General features: G+C 35.9%; 1 protein-coding gene across 1 annotated transcript; it reads left to right on the top strand.

Moving 5' to 3' along the window:
• The first annotated feature begins 575 nt into the window (after positions 1-575).
• LOC111395311 (probable E3 ubiquitin-protein ligase XERICO) lies at positions 576-1,301 on the top strand. The gene has a single exon (XM_023021295.1). The coding sequence runs from the start codon at positions 696-698 to the stop codon at positions 1,137-1,139; it is 444 nt and encodes a 147-aa protein (XP_022877063.1). The 5' UTR covers positions 576-695; the 3' UTR covers positions 1,140-1,301.
• Positions 1,302-16,244: the final 14,943 nt, after the last annotated feature.

The following is a 16,244-nucleotide window of genomic DNA, read 5'->3' as shown; positions in this document are numbered from 1 at the left end:
CATAGGCTCATTGGATGTGAGCAAACTCTTGGTGTATATGAAGCGCAAGAATATAAGTTACGTACCAGCCTAGTTTGTCAATTGATGAATTTTCCGTGCTTGATTAAGATAAAAATTAGATTTTTAGTAAAATTTGATAAAAATTAATGAAATGTGTGATTTAAAAGTTATGAATCCTAAAAAAAGTGGTTAAGTTAAGAATTTGACTTAATTTTAATCTAAAATTTTTAGTGAAACCAAACATGGACTTAAGGGTCACTCTTCCTTTATTTCTTCGCATCACAATCACGAGTGACATGACGGACCATACGCGGTAAGGGAGATTAATTAATCACATTAATCTTCAATCATGCCCGATACGCGGTTCCAAAAATCAAGAAACTTCCACAAACGTGGCAATATGGCACAATCCTATTGGCTAACACAAAAATCTGTGGACACGTGGCCAAATAATTTGACCTTTCTATTTCAGAAAAAGGCCCTGATTTTAACCCAATCACAGGAACCTTACAAGCGTTGCAACGTGTCAACAATATCCCAATATAGCTTTATTTATAAGTAACCTCAACCTTGACCTCTTCTATGGAACCAAATTTCTTGCTTCTCTACGATACCCTTCTTCCAAAGATCCATTAAAATTTAGATTTTATTTCAGATTTGGTAAGCCAAGATTAAGGTTTAATCGCGTAAATAAGATGGGACTCTCGAATTTTCCTAGCCCAGCTGAAGGCGTGATACCTTTACTTGTAATGAATACGGTTATGTCTGTGGCTTTAGTAAAGAATTTGCTAAGAACTTTGCTGCAAGTGGTGGGTGCTAATGGCGGCGGCGGGGCGGAGCAAGTTTTGGACGAAGAAGCTTCAAGAACTAGAAGGATGTCGATAACCCGGTATGATTCTCTATGCAGAGACAGAGGTGGTGGTAGAAGGCGGCCCTGCCGTGATGATGGTGGTTGCGCCAACAGTGGAAGTGGCGGAAATATGTGGCCTGCAATCGAGTGTTGTGTGTGTCTATGTAGATTTGAAGGAGATGAAGAAGTGAGTGAGCTTTCTTGCAAGCATTTCTTCCATAAGCGGTGTTTGGAGAAGTGGTTTGATAATCAACACACAACTTGTCCTCTTTGTAGATCCACAATGTAAGTAAGAAGAATTTGTGTGGACAGAATTGTTTAGATTTGCTGGTTTGTGTTAATAGAGTAGTTTAGGTTTGTTCGCAGATTTGGTACTGAACTGGACTTGACTTTAGTGGATAAAATGATTTGTACTTTTATTTATATATGGTTTTTCATTACGTTGGAGTCTTGTCGAGGTCGTGAGACCGAACATGTTTGTAGTTCGTAATGAGTTGAACTCGAAAGTGTAGAAGTAGATTATGCAAAAGGTCTGGCGAGATTGCCTTTTGAATTCATTCATCTAGTTTGTTTGACTTGCTTAAGCTATGTCAGTCGAAACTCCACTATAGAAATCCACTTGCTCTGAGGACTCTTCTAAAGAAAAATTGAACGAAAATTCGAGTACTTGATTATAAGTATTATGTACCATAGAGTATATGATAATTATTCATTAACTTTTATAATATATAGTGTTTGCCGTTGAAGCAACACCAGTGTACAGAGTTCCAAAGTGTTATTTAAAGATGAGTGCAGAAATTCTGCTACATATTCCATAAACGTAACAGCCTTTTAATCATCAATTCCCTTGGATATCGAGTACTGCCCGGACTTCTGCTCAGTGTGGTAGTAGCGGGGATTGCAATCGTCACTGTAATGCTTCACCGGTTCATTCCGCGCCACAGGCGGCGTATGTGGCGCCCCATGATGATGACCACCATTTGCGCCACCACCGCCACCCATCTTTAAGTGATGCATATCATTCGAGTTCCCATACTTAGAACCTCCATCGTGCATATTCCCCCCATGGCTAGGCTTGTTCATTTTCCAGTTGTAATGGAGGTGCTTCTGCTATTTGTCACTAGAGCGGCCGCCCCCTTGGCTAGGCTTGTCCATTTTCCAGCTGTCATGGTGGTGCTGCTCTTTGTCACTAGACCCGCCGCCCCCATGGCTGGGGTTGTTCATTTTCCAGCTGTCATGGCGGTGATCTTTGTCAAAGCCGCCATGATCTTTGGACGTCTATTAATGCTTCAGAAAGAATCCCAGAAATCCTTTTTGGTTGTCAGACACTTCATTTATGGAATCAATTTCCTGTTAACGGATAGAGGCTGCTTTTCAACGATTCTAAGGGTGTGAGGGGACGTATGCAAGGGTTTGCATTGAACAGTATAAATTTTTAGATGAAGTGATGCAAAAAGGGCATCAAGTAATATTAAACCTGAGTTAACTATCATGGAAATTGATTTTCTGTCACTTGGAGTAGAGATGATGTTGATCTGTATATTAGAATGAAGAACTCCTAAATTTAATTATATCTGAAAACAATATTATACCTCACGGGTTTAAGGAAATCTTTTGAGTGAATTATAAATCAAGGTTAAGTGAAATCATAAGTAAAAAGTGCAATCTCTAAGCATTCGAGAGGTAGGAAGGCTTTGTTGGTGTTCTTCTTTTTCCAATATCTTAACGAAATTTATTTTAAGTAGCATTCGAAATATTAATGGGTAAACTCAAAAAATAAATTACGACAAATTTAGTTACAGTATTTCTTTCTTAATAATATCGTGATAAACATGTCGTAAACGCCCTATGAGTTGAAGTTGCAAAGTTAACATGTTGAGCATAACAAAACATCATAAATAATCACAGCCATATGAGAGATATAGAATTTGCATTCACTACTATTGAGCTTAACGTACCCAGTATTCACTCAATGTTTCAAGTGGTCAATAAGTTACATCAAGACTCACTAAGCATGCAGCAATTCTAATAAGTAACCAATTCTGTGTACTTTTTATGCTCTAAGATGTAGGAAAACAAATAAGCCTAAGGGCTAATTGTTGTGATTCGATGTTCAACTTATAATGATGAGTAGGCCCTGTTTGGCACCCATTTTTATCAAAATGCATTTTTCTCTCTCTTCATTTCAACCACACATTCCTTATTAAAATAATATTACACGTAAATCAAAAACTTTTTCTTATTTTTCAACCATACATTTCCCATCAATTTACTATTCAAAAATGCATTTTCACATAAAAATTCCTACCAAACACCTACATATTAATCATTTTGGGGGTTCTTCAAATTCTAAGGAGAAAAAATAAGTGTTTAGTGTTTTTCTTCTTTTAAGGCTTGTTAAATTCTACAAAACATTTGTCACGAGTCCTTTTAGGCATTAAAAACAATCCAAGAGGGGGCAAATTTAGTGCAGCTGGAAAACCCAAATAAAATGTTCGGCTAAGAGAGAGAATTGGACACTAGTTAAAATAATAAATGCTATGTTATTAAAAATGTTAAGTTGCCAACTAACTTAATTATAGGGTGAAGCCTTATTAAGTGCAGGTCACATAATAGGATTCCTTCTAAAAGATTTAAGGTTTCTCCATATGAATTATAAAATGGAGAAAATCGAACATTAGTTATTTTAAAATATGGCGATGTTTTGCTTATAGTAAGAACACGGATACTAAAAGGACTAAGTTAGTCCTAGAGGGATTGAATGCACCTTTGTAGAATATGCCCAAAACAGTAAGGAATATTGTTTATTAAACTTAGAAATCAATATAATGATTGAGTTTTGAGTAGAGTTCTTTGAGAATTTATTATCTTCGGATACTAATCATTTAAGGGAACCTCAAGTGGAGATTCCTAGTTCTGTAAGATCACAAGTATAAATACCTTTTGAGTATGTTTAAACAAGTGAATTTCACAGAAGTAAAAGAGCTCGAAAGGAGAAGGTGTTAGGACCGAATAAATTAGACTCTCAACTTATTTATTCTATTTAGTTGAAGGAAATGTGAAGAGTGTCACAAGAATTACTTATATGTTTTCCAAGTAGAAATTGATCCTAAAACTTATTAAGAAGATAAGTTATCTAGAGATAGCACCTTTTGGAAGGATGCTGTAAATGGTGAAATTGATTCAATAATGCCATATAACACCTCGGAATTAGTCGATTTATCACCTAGATCAAGACCTATAGGTTGCAAGTGGGTATTTAGGAGGAAGTACAATGCGAATGGTACTCTTAATACCTTTAAAGCTAGGTTAGTGACCAAAGGGTATCGACAAAAGGAAGGAATAGATTACTTTGACACCTACGCAACAGTTGCATGAATAACATCAATTAGGATTATATTCGCTTTAGTTTCAGTCTGCGATTTACATATATATCAAATGAATATTAAAATGACATTTGTAAATGGAGATCTCGATGAGAAAGTTTATACAGAACAATTGGAAGGAATTGTTCTACTCGAAAATGAAAAAAAAGTATGTAAGTTAATAAAATCTTTATATAGATTAAAACAAGCACCAAAGAAATAGCACGAAAAAGTTTGACTAAGCAATAATGTCTTTCGAATTTAAATATTATAGTGTTAATAAATGTTTATATTCAAGTCTTTGATAATTATCGTGGATGACATGTTGATTGTGAACAATTAAATGCAAGGTATAAGATAAACAAATAGGTTTCTATCTTCCATATTCAAAATGAAAGATCTTGGTTACTTGGATACCATACTAGGTATCAAAGTCATCAGACTAGTAGGGGTAATATATTGAGCCAATCACATTATGTTGTGAATGTGATTAATAAGTTCAAACACTTAAATATTAAAGGGGCTGTTCGTGAAATATTTTCTTTCGTTTTATACTCGCAAGTGTATGGTTCGCAACAAGTAATAAAGTGAATTCTAGAATCCAACTATCGTCCCACCGAGATTGAGTAGCCTAATTTTATTTATCTTGACCTTAACCAAAACAAGATTGTCTAAAGTGATTTTTAACTTATCGTCTCACTGAGATTGAGTAGCCTAATTTTATTTATCTTGACCTTAACCGAAACAAGATTGTCTAAAGTGATTTTTTAACTTAATTATACCCTGACCTAAACTAGGTATGCAAATGTGTATGACTTGAGTGAATTAAAATGCAAATGACGCTTAGATGAACGAAAAATGCAAATTGAATGTTTGTAATGCAAATTGATGAATTCAATGAATGTATAATACACTAGGATCACGAATTTTCAAGTAATGCTCAATTCAACCCTAGTTCTATAATTTGACAACACGTTGAAATTATAAAGAATCAATGTTTCTAAATCTATCCAACAGTCTCTCGAGCAAAGTGAAATCTACTCTCATATACCACCAGCCTATATCTCTATGATGACAGGTGCAAATATACAAGAATGCATGTAATTTTGTAAGCACTTAAAGATTCACGTAGAGTATAACAGTATATCTCTATCTCCTATCGAACTCTATGATAATTTATACCTTGTCAAACCTATTCCACTTCTCTCAAATGCAAGAAATAGATCACCATACTCACACAATTACGGGCCCAATAATTATGGTAGAAATTAAATGTGTACAAACCATTCAAAATGTTCAATACGTATTTTAATGTAAAAAATATATAACAAGGAATTAAAAATCATATTACAAGGTTCATCCATATCCTAGTACAAGAATTTCTCCCCTTCATATGATGGCTCTAGGAGTTTTATATGCGTCTCCCGATTCAACTCCATAAGAATTTGAAATAGAAAAGGAAACAGAAAATCTTAGGCCGTGGTTGGTTTGCCGTTTTCGGCTCATTTTTCGTTTTCCGTTTTTAAAAATGTGAAAAACGTGTTTGGTCCGTCATTTTCGAAGATGGATTTTCGAAAATGAGTTAAAATTTATAACTGAAAATACAAAATGAATTTTTATCGTTTTCAGCGTTTTTAGTTATAAATGTCGAAAACGCCCAAAACGGGCCGTTTTCTGGGAAAACTATAAATCATTTTGAAAATAAAAATGGAAAATGAAAATAAAAACCAACTGCACCCTTACCCTCCGAAACAACCATGCGACCGCATGGTTCAAGCCAGTTGCTCTACTGGATCTCTAAATACCACCATGCGGCTGCATGGTTATAGAACTCTTTTTGTATGTTGCGTTTTGGTCCCTGAACTTGAACTTCTTGCATTTTGATATCTTTTCTTATTATTCTTTTCTCAGTACTTCCGAACTTCAAATTGATTCACTTGTATCTAAAATGAAAGATCAAACCTAGTTTTATATATTGTTCTTCAAATTTCCTTTTTTCAAGTTTGTTTTGCTTGATTCAACCTTGGATTAAGGTTTGATTACTCCTACAAACTATTTGTATTTTAAAACCTTTGCGCACGTATCCCGATGGTGGAAAATATCATTTGAGGGCATAGATTCATAATCGTGTTAAAGCCTTCTATTTTGGTGGATTCTTACTACTAATTTTTTCTTATTCTTCATAGATTCATAATTTTGTTCAAGCCTTCTACTTTGGTGAATTTTTGCTACTAATTTTTTCTTATTTTTCATCAACTTTTCATCACGAATAGAATACTCTTGCTAAAACCAAGAGTTTTCATGTCAGATTAAAAACATTTATGATCAGTAAGAAAAAAGTACATGTCATAAAGTTAACGGCACAATTTGCAAAAATGATATGGAAAAATTAGCCCCATATCGAAAATTGTCGAACACAAAGATATTAGCCAACAAGCCATGAATGCTTTGGTATTGGTGTGGTCACCTATTTTTTAGTTCGAAAATGACTGCATTAGCTCTCTATTGGCATAGATGTGGCCTCGCCTTCTGATCCTCTCAAAATTGTCTCGATCTTCTTTGAGTTATTCCTTAGTAGCCCGTTGCTACAACTTCTCTTAGACGCGCCCCAATTTCTAGGACTGGCCTAGCTTTCTAGCTTCTCTTGGCATCACCTTAGGGCATAGGTTTATCTTTGCCATTTGATCTAGTTTTCTATTCCATCTCTGTTATTACCCTTCATATAATTTTCGCATTCTGGTTTTAACTGAACCTACAAAACTTAACCACTATTCAAGTCTTCTAGAAGAGCAAAGAAAAGAGTGTGTGTCGATTTTAGTGGCCTTTTAAGATATTCACTAAAAGAAAAGAAGAAATTGGAAGTATTTTATTGATAAAGTGGTTCATTAATCACATTTGTAACTTTTGAGTTGATCATTTTTAACAACTGATTAAGTTATCAATGAAGAAGTTTACTTATTTTCATCTTGAAAACAGAAAACACGCTAGTACTTTGGATAAATTAAAACTTTCGAGTCTTACCCATCGTTCTTATGTGAGTCATTCCAACTTGTTGGGTGGTATTAAGTCTCTTTCACCCCAAAAGCTAGCTCAAGATGTGAAGCTTTCCCTTACACTTATAAACTGAATACTAACTTCATCCACAACTGATATTGAACAATCTCAACAATTTTTCCCTCACACATTGGGCTTTGCGGAAAATCAAACACATCTCCTCCCACACATCGGCCCTGCGGGAGATCAAACTCGTCTTTCCCTTACACAAAGGGCTTGCAGGAGATCAAACTCGTATTTTTAAGACTGTTGGGTCAGAGACTTATTGATAAATCAGGCTCTGATACTAGTGTTGGGTGTATTGGACATCTCTCACCTCAAAAGCTAGCTCAAGAGGTGAGATTTTTCCTCACACTTATAAACTGAATACCAACCACATCCACAACTGATGTGGGACAACCTCAACAATTATTGGATTTTTTATACCCAATAAATCTTGAGCTATGATGTTAACATAAGTAATATATTTCATAGGTCTAGGTCGATGGATGATATAAGTCCAATAACCAAGTCCTAGAGCTCTAACTCGTCCAATTGTATTCCCTCTTGGATGACTTGAATCTTGGCATGTTTATCTTTTTCTTGGTCCAATTAAAAACCCTAAGCCTAGCATACTTATAAGGAATAAAACCTAGCCACTTTTTAGGATGATTTGTGTGGTTTTGTATGTGAGAAAAGAAGAATCCCGACTACCCCTTGAAGTGTGTGAAAAATGGCCCCTAGAGTGTCCAAAACGCTTGTTTACTTTGTGTAATTGGTGGTTTCTTCATAGCCTACCTTTGTGATATTTTCTCCTTGTCTTTGTGGTCACAGGTCGTCGCCGTTTCTTGTCATTTGTCAGTAAGATTGAATAGCTACCAAGGTGAATTATATTGATTGTAAATTGGAGCCGGTTGGATTGGTTGTTAGTAGAGAAATGTACGTTGGACAGAGCCTAAAAAGTACCAAATTGAAGATTTTTGGAGAGAACTTCTACAGCCGGTTTTGGCTCTTGAAAGATGACAGAAAATGACCTGAAAATTGGCAGAAACGCAACAGAAATTAGATCAAAGAAGTTGTCCAAAAAACTGCCCAAAAATCATATCAGTTCGTGCGATTTTTGGCCAATCCAGAAGGAGTTTGGTGAAACAGAGACCACTGGTGTGACGTGTAGGTGGAGGCAGTCCGGAAGTCTACGCATAAGATCGATGGCGCGTGAAACCTATGCGGAGATAAGGTAGTGAAGCGAAAGGGCGGGTGCGGCCATTTCTGGAGGAGGTCTCTTCAAGCAGTTTGTTCCTTACGTTATTTTTGACATTTTAGTATTGTTAGTTTTCTATTTCAGATTGTGCAGTAAAATTTGGACACAATTGTTCTTTGTACGTTTGGGAAACGATCGTGGTTGGCTGTTGATGCAGTTGCTACAGACTTTAGGACGAATAGTGGTGATTCTAAAGTGATAAATTCGCATATCTAATAATTTACGGACTAAGATTGATTTATTTCAGTTTAAATTTCAGTATCAGCGCGTCATCGTGTAGGGGTGACATTAGGTTTGTGGTTACCGTACATGGGTAACATTGTTTGTGCTAGAAATTTAGGAGTTATTTACCATATGTTGAAGTGTTAGGTTTTGATTGCAAGTTGGCATTTGATTTTGTGATTTAACTGTCATGTAGTCACTGTGTGAGAGTATGTTGCATCAGAATTCGAACTTTTGTTTACATACCTTCGTGTTCCATTGATCATCCTGTTAAAACACATGGACTTGATCCGTTCGAACATTCTTTTGATCTAAGATTGTGAATCTTATGAAATCTTGAGAATTTAGAATGGTGTATATTGTGGCCGTAGGATAACTTTGTGTGACCTATCTATGCTTTTTGTTGTTCTATTTTTTAAAAATATCTTCACACTTTAAACTTAAAATTTTTAATGGAAAAGTGGATTATTTAATTTGACAACAAAAGATGAAGGGTATTTTGATCCAACAAAATGTTTTAAAAGTCATAGATGGCAAATTTCCTAGAAACTTAACAAAATTACAAAAAGAAGAGTATGATAAACTTGCTTACACTTCAATTATTTTGCACCTGTCTGACACTATTTTGAGAAAAGTTGAAAAATTCGATTCTATCAAAGAACTTTGAAAAAAATTGGAGGACTTATATTTGCTTGAGTCCACTCCTAATACATTGTACTTGCTTGAAAGATTTTTCAACTTTAAAATGGATCATTCAAAGGATCTTGACGACAATCTGGATGTTTTTAATAAATTAGTTCAAGATATTGTTAATTGTGATGAAAAGGTCTCTGAAACATATAAGGCGATTGTCCTGCTTTATTCCATGCCTGATTTATGTAGAGAGGTTAAGAATACAATGAAGTATGGTAGGGACACATTAACATCTGATATTGTCATAGACTCACTTAGGAGAAATGAGATGGAGATCAAGGCTGAAAAAGAGGATAAGAGGAATGGTGATTTACATATGATAAAGAGTAGGATGAAGTTTAAGCAAATCAATTTAGATAGAACTCAAAATGATAGTGACTCGAGTGATCAGGATAGTAAGAAGAAGGGCAAGGGACGTGACAAGTTTAGTGGTAGAAGGTGTTACGGTTGTGGTAAGTCTAGACACTTTATTACGGACTATCCCAAGAAGAAGGGTAAGATGAGAGGTGAGGCGAATTTGGTTTTAGGGTCGAGTGATGACCCTAGCGAGATTTATTAAGAGTAAACCTAGTTACTACATGTGCATCTGTGTGTGATCCTTTCTGCATGTGTGTGATTGCCTAATTTGTTGCATGATTTTATACTGCATTTCAATGTATTTGGCATTTGGATGAATTTGAGACAATATGATTACTTGATGTGATTGTTTGCATGCACAGTAGGCCAGAATGCATTAGCAGTGTGTTGGATGTCTTTTGATGAGGTGGAGTATAGATGTCTAAGGGTACATTATGGTTTGTATCAGGGATGTAGAGTGTGACATTTGAATCACGAGTGGAAAGGTGATTAAATGTCTAGAATCCTTTATTCGTAAAGAGACCTTGATCAGGTGAAGTGTAAAAGAGGCACTTCTATTATTTCTGTTAAATGGAGACTCATTATCCACGTAGGTTGGGAGAAGTGATGTGGAGATAGAGGATTATCCAAAGGAATTAGGATCTATTGTGACCTACCAGTTAAACATGAATTGGGTGATCAGTCTATTGAGTATTGTGGGCGATGAGAGGAGATATGTGTTCTCGAGGTATGAGTAACACGAAATGGGATAGGATGAGTGTGGTGAGATCTTTTTGTAGGGTCATTTATGCATATGTTGCATATGTGGTTGACCATGTGCTTGATTGATTTGGTGTTAATTCGTGGTTCTGTGTGAACGTATTTCTGAAAAGATCTATGTGTGTTATCCTATAATATATCGTCGTTGCATATTTATTTGCTATTGACTATTCACCGTGAATATTTGCTTCTATTTGGGTGTTCTTGACCTTAGCCCCGAGAATACATGGAGTAGGTATGGTATGTATTTCAGGTTGAAAACACGAGGTAAAGTCTGTGATCCAATTTTATTGGTTATCTTGATTATGCAAGTGTTAACTGTGTATTTTGATTGCTTGCAGATTTATTGGACATCAAGGTGGAAATTTGTTGGGTTTTTGATACTCAATTAATCCTGGGCTATAATGTTAACGTGGATAATATATTTCATAGGCCTAGGCCGATGAATGAAATAAATCCAACAACCAAGTCTATGAGCTTCACCCAACCTAATTGTATTCCCTCTTAGATGACTTGAATCTTGGCCCGTTTACCTCTTTTTTGGTCCAATTAAAAAGTCTAACCCTAGCATACTTATAAAGAATAAAACCTAGCCACTTTCTCGGATGATTTGTGTGGTTTGTGCATGAGAAAAGGAGAATCTTGATTGTCCCTTGAAGTGTGTTAAAAATGGCCCCTAGAAGTGTCCAAAACTCTTTTTACTTTGTGTAATTGGTGATTCCTTCATAGCCGACATTTATGTGGTGTATTCTTCTTACCTTTGTAGCCACAAATCACCATCGTTTCTTGTCCTTTGTGTGTAAGATTGAATACCAACCGAGGTAAATTATATTGGCTGTGGATCGGAGTCGATTGGATTGATTATTGATAGAAAAAGGTATGTTGAACTGAGCCCAAAAAACCCCAAATTGAAAATCCTTGGAGAGAGCTTACGCATCACAACTAATATCAAATCTCTACTTGTAGAATCACATTAGGTTTCCAATTTGATAATGAAGAAATTATGCACAAATGCAGCACATTTGTTGGTCATCAGTCATTTATAGTGAGTCGAGATTCTCTCTACTTTATTCCCTCAATTCTTTCAGCTATAATAATTACATTCAGCATTTATGTGCCTGTTTGATACCCATTAATTTATTTTATGGTTTGCTGCAAAATCATTTTTAATCATACATTCACATAATGAAATATTCTACACGTATACCAAAATTTTTTCTCACTTTTTAACCACACATTCTCCTAAAGATACTATTCAAATAAGATAAGTCCCTTTCTCAATCATATTTATTAAAGCACAACAAACATGTCGTAAATGACCTTTTGTTACAAGGTTCAAAGCTAACCTTGAATCATACAAAATATATAATATGTAGAGTTTGATGCTGAAGCAACTCTAAGTGTGCTTTCAGTGTTATTTAAAGAAGTTTGCATAATTTCTGCTAAATTCCATAAGTAAATCAGTCTTCTAATCATTAATTCCCTTGAAATTCCAGTAGTTGTCATCCTTCTTACCCTCATAATGGTCGGGGTGGTGCTCACGCTCACAAGCATACCTGTAATGCTTCACCAGTTCATTCAGCACACGGATAGCATAGGTGACGGCGCGAGATAATGACCTCCATTTCCTCCACCACCCATCTTTAAGTGATGCATGTCGTCCGAGTTCTCGTACTTATAACCTCCATCATGCTTCTTGCCCCCATGGCTAGGCTCAGTGTTGCACGGACACTTCAATTGGGGCAATGTGCCAATGACCATCTCGGATACCGACATTCCTAGGACATTATACAATGGTCTTTTTTCCTTTTTAATCATATATATTATATATTTTTAACTCAAGGTTATTTTTAAATATTAAATAGGTACTCATACTAAAAAATTTCAACAAGAAAAATTAATAAAAAGTGTAAAACTAAGTTATAATATATAAATGAAAAACTTAAAGAATTTAATCAACTTGTTAGCGATGAATCGTGTCAGTACTTTTTTGAAAAATCGCGTGTGGTGTCGAACACGTGTGTCCGTGTGGATGCATCATAGACTAAACTTGTCCATTTTCCAGCTTTCATAGTGGTTTTGCTGATCATTGTCATTAGGCCAGCCACCGCCATGTCTATCAAGGTGGTGATGTTTCTCTTTTTCGCTAGAACAGTAACTTTCCTTCAATGCTTCATACCTCATAATAACGCCATGATTAGGCAAGGCGTGGTGGTTGTGTGGCAGAGTAGGAATCCATTGATTAGGCTTCATCATGTGAATGCGTGAACCATTATCTTTAACATAGTCGCCCTTAATGAAATTATCCTCCTCAACATAAACATAGGACACCTGCTTGTAGTCATGGCCCAGGTACCTTCGCATTTTCGAGTATTTTCTCTGTTTATTTTTCAAGTTGATTTTCATTGCTTGAAAATTTTGAGTTCAAATATATAGTATTAGATTAAAATTCCAAATTAAAAAGGATAATTGGATGCTTATTATGCTGCATATTTTGATGGTGATTTGGCATCTACAGTGGGGCAGGAAATTCTCACCACTTTATTCCCAACTCCTTACTGACAAAATTCACTAATTCTGGACAGAACTGGACGGAATTAAATGAAAAGACGAACTTCAAATCTTGTCCGGTGCGCAGTCGAGTCCTATGTGCAGACGAACTTCACTTATGGCTATCGACAGCACTTTATCTTACGAAATCAATTTCATGTTGATCAATCGGGGCTGCGTTTCAACAGTTTTGAGTTCATCTCTCGTCCTTTTCTATGTAAAATAATTGTGCGCTTATGTAACTTTTGTTAAAAATGTATTTAGTATGTGTGTCAAGATGTCTGTAAGATTTTAGACATCTATTTGATCTCTTCAGCCCTATCAACTACATCTGGTATTTACAATTCTTAAGTTGTATCGATTACAAGTTGCAAAGCTAACATTTCAAGCATAACACATATCGTAAGTAATTAAAGGACAAATAGCTTTCGACCATATGAGAGATATAGAAATGTATCAAATATTTGCTTAATAGTCACAAGTTGTCTAATATCACTTTGAATACTCATTAACCATGTTGCAACTAATGAGTAATCAAATGACAATAACTATTGACAAAATCATACACCTAATTTCTAGGATTCAGCATTTCTGATCTATAAAAACTCTGAAAGTCGAGATAAAAAATTTAGCAGCACGAACTTACGAGCATATACTGAAAAGTTGCCCAACACAAAGACATTAGCCCTGAAACGACACTGAATGTTTTGGCAATGTTCTTTTCGACCACCACTTCATTGGCTCTCTCTTTGGATGGACATAGTCTAGCCTTCTGATCTTGTCTCAACATGGGCTCGATTTCACCTTATGGTATTCTTTCTACATAGCTCAACCTTTTCTTGACGTAGATTTGGCTTTGCCTTCTGGTCCTTTCACTAGTTGGTCAGATTTTCTACTCGACCTCTCATGACATCCTTCATATATTCTTGAGTTAGGCCTCCGAAATCTAGTTGAGCTGATACCTTTGAACCTGAAGTGGTTTCTGGTTGCACGTATCTTGTTTTTCCCAATATCTTGAGTAGGGAGGAAGAATAAACATGTCTTGGAGCAACATTTTTTATTTAACTGACCTGCAAAACATAACCTCTTATCCAGTTTTCCTGAAGAGGAAAGGAGAGTGGAATGAAAATGTTGAAAGTATGTGTTGATAGCATTATTAACAGAGTAGTTCTTTAACTACATTTACAACATTTTTGTGATCTTTTAAGGAAAGATTAAGTTATTAGCGAATCAGTTTGCTTATTTTTATCTTAAATGCACAAATTGGAGTCTCAGACATTCATTTTCGATGCGTTGTTTCTCTATCTCGTATGAGTCAATCCAATAGAATTCTGGCAGTTTCTTAACATACACTTCTGTCAACAAGGGCACAAGGGGATCTTGATGATGAACTCCATTTTTGTTATGCCAGTCAATGGAATCATCCGGTATTCAGTCAATAAGTGGACAGCATAGCTGGTTGCAGCCAACGGTAAGAGGGCATGGCATCTTGTTCTCGTACTGCTATTTTTCGCGCCATTCCATCTTCTCGACCAGCACTCCACGTCTCCACCACTGAAACAATTCAACGTGTCGATCTGATGGTCATGAGAGGCGCTTGATGACGAGCCCCATTTCCATTGTGCTAGTCATTGGGATCAAATCATATTCTCTGAACAAGATTATGACACTGCTGTCCGTGGCTGCAGGGAACCCTTTCAACTTCTTAAGTTTATTAGCATTAACAATGATTTCATATTTCTATTTTTAGAATTACAATAGGATTCTAGTTCGGTAATGAAGAAATGATGCTCAAATGCTGTTTCATGGTGTGATCAGTCCCAACTACTTACGAGGAATCTGAGAAATAAGATTATGAATAAGTCAGCTCCACATCAAAAATGGTCAAACATGAAGATATTTCCCCGGGGCCATAATGAACGTTTGATATGGTCTGGCTGACCATTTTTCATTTGGCTACACTGCACCAGCTTTCTCTTTGCATAGTCTTGAATTTGACATTTGGTCTTCTATCAGCAAAGGCACTGCCGTGGTTCTCCTCTTGTATGGGCTCAACCACAATTTCTAATATTTTTTGTGCGTCTTCGAACTTTCTCTTGACGTTCATCTAAGGGGGTGGGAATTTTGAATTCTCGTTAGAAAAGGTGCCATTTCGTCCATGGTTTTGTCCTTCATGATTTTACGTTGAATCTCTAAAAATATGGAATGAAATTGATTGAAATCATCACAAAAAGACATCCCAAATATTCGTGTCAAGCATATCAATTTCAAAACAAAAAATTCAGATTTCCAAAAGTTCCATTTGTTTCATACCGGCTTTTTTGTTGTACTTTATCTGAATTCGGTAAAAGACTTGATTAATCCACAAAAGCTATTTGCAAGAAGCACTGAAAGCATCTCATAAAACGAAAGGAAGCAAGTACACCACTAATTCAAAATATTCAAGCCTCTATTTGTACAACGGCAATCTTTTCCTATTTCCGGAGTTTTCTTCACATTTTGGTTGGAGTTATTTGTCATCCATCTTCAATTTGGAGTTATGATGGCAACAAATATGAACCAGGAAATTTATAACTTGACGAAGAAATGATGCTCAAATGCTGCACAATTGATGGTGATCAGCATTTAAAGTCGAGCTCGAGATCGAGCACTCATCACTAATTATTTATGGTCACACTTTGGCCAAGTATCCTACAATGCTAATCCCAAGAACCAGAGATATTAAGGAATGCCATAGGAATGTGCCCATCGTTGACATCCTAAGATGTCTCATCTGAACGAATGTAGAACAAAGGTTATTGGAATTCATCTGCAATTAGAAAGATAAAGCTCTCGACCATAGAAGAGACGTGTATGTTGCTATCACTACTCACTCCAGTATAACAAAATGCACACGGTGTTTCAAATAGTCAATAAGTCAGTTCGAGACTCATAAACCATGCTGCAAATTTATTCGAATCTCAGCAGCTATTGATGCCAAGATCTTCTAGGAGACGCAGCTACCTACGGTAAGTAGGAAAGAACATCTTCCGAGATGTAAAACAATCAAGGTATGGGGATAATAGAACATAATTGCCAGAACAAAAATTTCTCACCAACACAATAACTATAAGAAACTTGAGCATAGGTCAGAAAGTTAGCAACACAATTTGCA

Source organism: Olea europaea, chromosome 1 (assembly GCF_002742605.1).
Source record: "Olea europaea var. sylvestris chromosome 1, O_europaea_v1, whole genome shotgun sequence".
Classification (NCBI taxonomy): Eukaryota; Viridiplantae; Streptophyta; class Magnoliopsida; order Lamiales; family Oleaceae; genus Olea; species Olea europaea.
Note: the sequence above shows the minus strand (reverse complement) of the source record. Positions and strands in the feature narration are given on the sequence as shown.

Coding starts and splice junctions, on each gene's coding strand:
- LOC111395311 (XM_023021295.1), top strand. CDS start 696: ATGGGACTCTCGAATTTTCCTAGCCCAGCTGAAGGCGTGATACCTTTA.